This window comes from Gobius niger, assembly GCF_951799975.1.
Source record: "Gobius niger genome assembly, chromosome: 21".
NCBI lineage: Eukaryota > Metazoa > Chordata > Actinopteri > Gobiiformes > Gobiidae > Gobius > Gobius niger.
In genome coordinates, this window is record NC_136872.1 from 27,818,237 (window position 1) to 27,825,816 (window position 7,580).

General features: G+C 38.9%; 1 protein-coding gene across 1 annotated transcript; it reads left to right on the forward strand.

Moving 5' to 3' along the window:
* Positions 1 to 560: 560 nt before the first annotated feature.
* LOC306981098 (uncharacterized protein) lies at positions 561 to 4,610 on the forward strand (the record flags this gene model as incomplete). Its single annotated transcript, XM_079580648.1, has 3 exons — positions 561 to 638; positions 840 to 1,169; positions 4,366 to 4,610. The coding sequence occupies exons 1-3, from the start codon at positions 575 to 577 to the stop codon at positions 4,608 to 4,610; spliced, it is 639 nt and encodes a 212-aa protein (XP_079436774.1). The 5' UTR covers positions 561 to 574.
* Between the last annotated feature and the right edge of the window lie 2,970 nt (positions 4,611 to 7,580).

Consider the following 7,580-nt stretch of genomic DNA (forward strand, 5'->3'; position numbering starts at 1 on the left):
AAGTCAAAGGTTTTCTCACCTGAGAAGCAGAATATTGACAGAAGTAAAACCAGTTTGAAAAATAAATCCATATTCAGGAATGTCTGCTGTTTATATTCCACATGTTACCGGACTCGACAGACTCAAACAGACCCAAGCGTGCAGCTGTAATAACCAGCAAAACCAGGAGGATCTCTCTCTCTCTGTGCTCAGATCAGATGGGGGTTAAGAGGTTAAATATTTCAGCTCTGGGGCATTAGTGACGTCCTCAGAGAGAGAAGGGGAGGAGCTAAGAGAGAGAGGGGGAGGAGCTGACAGAGAGAGAGAGAGAGGAGCTGACAGAGAGAGAGGGGGAGGAGCTCAGAGAGAGAAGGGGAGGAGCTGACAGAGAGAGAGGGGGGGAGGAGCTGACAGAGAGAGAGGGGGGAGGAGCTGACAGAGAGAGAGGGGGAGGAGCTGACAGGGAGAGAGGGGGAGGAGCTGACAGAGAGAGAGAGGGAGGAGCTGACAGAGAGAGAGGGGGAGGAGCTGAGGTGGAGGAGGATCAGAGCTGTTTCCCTGTCACCTGTGGACATAAACAAAGCCTGTTCTCATCATGGATCAGGCCTGTGCTCTCTCTCTGCTCCTGATGTTTCTCCAGTCGACGTTCTGCTTCAAAGGTGAGTTCATATTTACATTAAACAACACTTTTCCTCCAAAGAGATCCTTGTTTTCCTGCTCGTCGTCTCTGTGGCGCGGCAGAATCACAGCTCTGTTTGGACTCGTCACCTGTGTTTATGTTCCTGAACAAACCTGAGCCTTAAGCGCCGCCTTCAGGAGGATCTTTGCTCTCCTCAAGTCTCTCTCGTGTCTCCTCACAGCAGTGGAACAGTCCGTCTCCGTGGTGCAGGGCCAGGACTGTGTTCTGCCCTGCTTCGCTCTCGGAGATCACCAGGTCTTACTTCTGGAGTGGATTGTGTGGGATCAGGACAAAGACCTTCTGCGCTACAGCCCGAGGAGCATTCTGCCTGAAATACAACCCGTAAGACTCAACGGCAGAGAGCGTCTGAAGGAGCCACGTCTGCGAGGAGGAGACCTGAGTCTGGTCCTGGAGAAGGTCAGGGTGGAGGACAGTGGGACGTATCGATGCCTGGCTGTTTACAGACGTGGACTGGTCATCCCTCAGTTCATCCGTCTGACCGTCACTGCAGGTGATGCTGCACAAGCCCTGTCTGATGTTCCTCCTCAGGTTCCACTGGACTCTCCTTGTGTACAGTATAATAACCTCTGTCTGATGTTCCTCCTCAGGTTCCACTGGACTCTCCTTGTGTCCAGTATAATAACCTCTGTCTGATGTTCCTCCTCAGGTTCCACTGGACTCTCCTTGTGTCCAGTATAATAACCCCTGTCTGATGTTCCTCCTCAGGTTCCACTGGACTCTCCTTGTGTCCAGTGTAATAACCTCTGTCTGATGTTCCTCCTCAGGTTCCACTGGACTCTCCTTGTGTACAGTATAATAACCTCTGTCTGATGTTCCTCCTCAGGTTCCACTGGACTCTCCTTGTGTCCAGTATAATAACCCCTGTCTGATGTTCCTCCTCAGGTTCCTCTGGACTCTCTCTGGGCCTGGGCCTTGGAGAAAAAAAAGACAAAAATCCAGCAAAAAAAATAAAAATCCAGCAAAAAAAAAGAAAAAAATCCAGCAAAAAAATGATAAAAATCCAGCAAAAAAAGACAAAAATCCAGCAAAAAAAAGATAAAAATCCAGCAAAAAAAGACAAAATCCAACGAAAAAAAGACAAAAATAAAAAAAATATATAAAAAATAAAAAAAATAAGATAAAAATCCAACAAAAAAAGACAAAAATCCAGTAAAAAAAAGACAAAAATCCAACAAAAAAGTGAAAAAAATTCAACAAAAAAGTGACAAAAATCCAGCAAAAAAAGACAAAAATCCAGCAAAAAAAGACAAAAATCCAACAAAAAAAAAGACAAAAGTCCAGTAAAAAAAAAGACAAAAATCCAGCAAAAAAAGACAAAAATCCAGCAAAAAAAAGACAAAAATCCAGCAAAAAAAAGATAAAAATCCAGCAAAAAAAAGACAAAAATCCAGCAAAAAAAATAAAAATCCAGCAAAAAAAAGAAAAAAAATCCAGCAAAAAAATGATAAAAATCCAGCAAAAAAAGATAAAAATCCAGCAAAAAAAAAGATAAAAATCCAGCAAAAAAAGACAAAAATCCAACGAAAAAAATACAAAAATAAAAAATATATATAAAAAATTAAAAAAAATAAGACAAAAATCCAGTAAAAAAAAGACAAAAATCCAACAAAAAAGTGAAAAAAATCCAACAAAAAAGTGAAAAAAATTCAACAAAAAAGTGACAAAAATCCAGCAAAAAAAAGACAAAAATCCAGCAAAAAAAAGACAAAAATCCAGCAAAAAAAGACAAAAATCCAACAAAAAAAAGACAAAAATCCAGCAAAAAAAGACAAAAATCCAACAAAAAAAAGACAAAAATCCAGCAAAAAAAGACAAAAATCCAGCAAAAAAAAAGACAAAAATCCAGCAAAAAAAAGACAAAAATCCAGCAAAAAAAAGACAAAAATCCAGCAAAAAAAGACAAAAATCCAGCAAAAAAAGACAAAAATCCAACAAAAAAATGATAAAAATCCAGCAAAAAAAGATAAAAATCCAGCAAAAAAAGACAAAAATCCAGCAAAAAAAGACAAAAATCCAACGAAAAAAAGACAAAAATAAAAAAAATATATAAAAAATTAAAAAAAATAAGACAAAAATCCAGTAAAAAAAAGACAAAAATCCAACAAAAAAGTGAAAAAAATTCAACAAAAAAGTGACAAAAATCCAGCAAAAAAAGACAAAAATCCAGCAAAAAAAAAGACAAAAATCCAGCAAAAAAAAGACAAAAATCCAGCAAAAAAAGACAAAAATCCAACAAAAAAAAGCGACAAAAATCCAGCAAAAAAAAGACAAAAATCCAACAAAAAAGTGAAAAAATTTCAACTAAAAAGTCACAAAAATCCTGTCTGATGTTCCTCCTCAGGTTCCACTGGACTCTCGTTGTGTCCAGTATAATAACCTCTGTCTGATGTTCCTCCTCAGGTTCCACTGGACTCTCCTTGTGTCCAGTGTAATAACCTCTGTCTGATGTTCCTCCTCAGATATGACTGGACTCTCCTTGTGTCCAGTATAATAACCCCTGTCTGATGTTCCTCCTCAGGTTCCACTGGACTCTCCTTGTGTCCAGTATAATAACCTCTGTCTGATGTTCCTCCTCAGATCAGATTCCACTGCCCTCTCTCTGGGCCTCGGCCTTGGAGCAAAAAAAAGACAAAAATCCAGCAAAAAAATGACAAAAATCCAGCAAAAAAATGACAAAAATCCAGCAAAAAAAAGACAAAAATCCAGCAAAAAAGTGACAAAAATCCAGCAAAAAAGTGACAAAAATCCAGCAAAAAAATGGCAAAAATCCAGCAAAAAAAAGACAAAAATCCAGCAAAAAAGTGACAAAAATCCAGCAAAAAAAGGACAAAAATCCAGCCAAAAAAGGACAAAAATCCAGTAAAAAAAAGACAAAAAATCCAGCAAAAAGTGACAAAAAATCGGCAAAAAAATGACAAAAAAAAATCTAAAATTCAACAAAAATGTGACAAAAATCCAGTAAAAAAAAGACAAAAAATCCAGCAAAAAGTGACAAAAAATCGGCAGAAAAATGACAAAAAAAAATCTAAAATTCAACAAAAATGTGACAAAAATTCAACAAAAATGTGACAAAAATCCAGCAAAAAATTGACAAAAATCCAGTAAAAAAAAGACAAAAATTTGTATAATAACCCCTGTCTGATGTTCCTCCTCAGGTTCCACTGGACTCTCCTTGTGTCCAGTATAATAACCTCTGTCTGATGTTCCTCCTCAGGTTCCTCTGGACTCTCCTTGTGTCCAGTATAATAACCCCTGTCTGATGTTCCTCCTCAGGTTCCACTGGACTCTCCTTGTGTCCAGTATAATAACCTCTGTCTGATGTTCCTCCTCAGGTTCCACTGGACTCTCCTTGTGTCCAGTATAATAACCCCTGTCTGATGTTCCTCCTCAGGTTCCACTGGACTCTCCTTGTGTCCAGTATAATAACCTCTGTCTGATGTTCCTCCTCAGGTTCCACTGGACTCTCCTTGTGTCCAGTATAATAACCTCTGTCTGATGTTCCTCCTCAGATATGACTGGACTCTCCTTGTGTCCAGTATAATAACCTCTGTCTGATGTTCCTCCTCAGGTTCCACTGGACTCTCCTTGTGTCCAGTATAATAACCCCTGTCTGATGTTCCTCCTCAGATATGACTGGACTCTCCTTGTGTCCAGTATAATAACCTCTGTCTGATGTTCCTCCTCAGGTTCCTCTGCCCTCTCTCTGGGCCTGGGCTTCGGAGCTGTCGGACTCCTCCTTCTTCTTCTCGGAGGCTTCATCATCGGCCGGTGTTGGATCAGAAAACGATCCAAACCTTCTCAGTTTTCCTCGTGTGAATCCGGTTTGGAAAAGTCTCCCGTTCCCGGTGTTTCAGACTCTTTATCTGATCTGTCTGAAGCTTCGTCCACTGAGCCTCTTTTCCACGACCGTTCCTCCTCAAACCACCTCTAGTCCTGGACCTGCAGATACAGCTCAAGATGTTTCTGAACCTGGACCTTTTACGAACAGACTCCATTTTGAATGTTTTACAGAAATACATCCACTCTTTTTATTTTTAGCTTTTGCTTTTTGAAAACAGCAGCTCCTCTGAGGTTACACTGACTTTTCCTGTGTTCCAAAAGCTCCTGGAGGAGGGAGGAGATCATGATCTGCTTTGTAAACTATTACTAATGTATTTATATGTGTTTAGATCAACAACATCCTGGGTTTTCAGTCGGCTCAGCTCTACAAAGACAGAAATCTGCTTTAGTGATAATTCTTATTGCCTTTTTTTGGAGGAGGAAAATAGGACGAGTATTGGATTTATAATTGTTTCCCCATATTTCCAGGCCATAGTTTAGGTCAGGAAGTATGAGGGAGTTTTACAGTAACAGAAGAGATTTTTTATCGAGTACAGTTTTCAATTTGCCAATTACAGCAATGCTTTTTGCTCATTTTGTTTTTAATTTACTTATATGCGATTTCCATTCACGTTTACCATCAATGGTCACTCCTAAAAATGTATTTGCTTGAATTTCTGTATCATGTATTTTTAGAGTTGTAACGATCACTAATTTTTCTACTCCCAAAGATAATATATTTTGTTTTACTGAGATTCATTGAGAGTTTGTTTAGATCAGACCAAAGTTTCAGGACTGTGAGCTCGTCTTCTCCTGTAGAAAGGAGCTGTTTCAGGTCCTTTCCAGAGCAGTACAGGCTGGAATCATCCGCATATAATACACATTTTACATTTTACACATTGCAAAGCTTCACAAACATCATGGATATACATTAAAAACAATTTCGGACCCAAAATAGAGCCTTGTGGGACCCCATGTGTGATTAGTTGACATTGTGTTTATGTACATATTGGTATCTGTTGCTGAGATAACTTTCCAGCCAGGCATAAGCAGGTCCCCTGACACCGAACCTTTCAATCTTCTTTAGAAGCCTTGTCTGGTCTATGGCAGGGGTGCCCAAAGTGGGGCCCGCGGGCCAAATTTGTCCCGCCGAAACAATTCTGTTGGCCCGCCAGAGGGAGACCTACTTTTGCGCTGCATGTGGGTAATACTAACTCTCTTCTATTCATTCTCAATGGTAAGTATGGATGCAGTTCACCTTTTGACCACCAGAAAGTGTACTGCAAATTGGGGGCGCTGTTTCACTCCTTTCACAAAGTTAAGGAAATATTGTTCTGGTGTCTTGGTGTTTATCACAGAGTGTTGTAGCAGGTCGTTGACGTCGACAACAGAATATGTTAAAAAGTGACTTATAAAAGAATTGATGCTGAACTGACACTTTCACAATAATCTAATGTGGCATTTTCTTTGAGTGAATGAATGAGGTGAAGTCACTGTAGGAGCTGTAGATGCAGGTGTTTGTTTTTTAGCACTAAATTTCTACAATTGTTGATTTTGTTTTACTAAAACTAGGCGAGGTTTTTCATGCTTGACGTCGCCGTGTTTGGCCGCGACTCACGGGCACTTTTTCATTTTGGCCTCGGAGACAAAAAGTTTGGGCCCCCCTGGTCTATGGCGTCACAGGCTCAGATCGATAAAAACACCCACTGCATATTCACTGTTATCTATTGCTGTGGCCACGTCTTCCACAAGAGCCATGATTGCTGTTGTAGTCGATCGGTTTGATGGAAAACCGTATTGATTGTCACTTAACAAACTGTATTTGTCAATAAAAGTGTGGAGCCTAATTACAAATAACTTTTCTAAAATCTTGGAGAATTGCGGCAGAAGCGAGACAGGTCTGTAGTTGTCAAATACATGTTTATCTCCGTTTTTATGTATTGGAAATACTTTTGCAGTTTTCATGTCTCTTGGGAAGGTGCCAGTAAGAAAGGACTGATGCAAATGAACGTGAACGGTGTCACCACATCATGAATCATTTCTTTAACTATCATCATATCAATGTTAGAGCCGTCTGTTGACCTTTTATTCTTGAATTTTTAAACGATTTCTATCATTTCATGTTCCTCAACCTTTCTTATGAAAAGTGAGTTGAGATTTTGTTTTGAACTGTTGCAATTTAATCCTTGTGTCTCTAGGTCAGGGGTGCCCAAACGTTTTGTCTCCGAGGGCCAAAATTAAAAAGTGCCTGTGGTTCGCGGGCCAAACACGGCGATGTCAAGCGTGAAACACATAACTGCAAATAATAAAAGTGACTTTATTTTCTTTTTTGGTATAGCTTTGCATTTAATTCAATCTATGCAACTAACCTCCCGTCTGAACCGAGAGGATCTTTTTGCTCATGTCATCAGATTTTTTTCCATCATTTTTTGTTGGATATTCAACTCATTTTTGTAACTTTTTTGTCATTTTTTGGTCCATTTTTCATCAAATTTTTGTCATTTTTTGTCAAATTTTTTATCATATTTTTGTTATTTTTTGTCAAATTTTTGTCATTTTTTTTGTCTATTTCTTGTGACATTTTTGTGACATTTTTGCCACTTTTTCATCAATTTTTCATCACTTTTTTGTCAATGTTTTCTCACTTTTTTTGTCACATTTCCATCATTGTTTTCGTCTCAGTTCTGTCACTATTTTCTCACCTTTTTTCCAGAAGCTTTTGGATTGGGGTAAAGCCAAACTGGAGAAAATGTGCTCGGTTCAGGCGGGAGTTAAGGGGTTAACATGCTACAAAAGCCTAGTTTTAGTGGAACAAAATCAATTATTGTAGCAATATAGAGCAAAATGGAAACAACAGCACCACCTGTACCTGCAGTACCAGTGACTTTATCTTATTCATTTCTTTAAGTCAAAGAAAATGCCATGTTATATCATTTTGAAAGTGTCAGTTCAGCATAAATTATTTTATAAGTCATAGATGTCAACGATTTTTGCAAAAAAAAGTTGGAAAAATGGGAAAGTTGATGCTAGGACGCTCTGTGATTGATAAACACCAAGACACAACAGTGTTTCCTTAACTTTG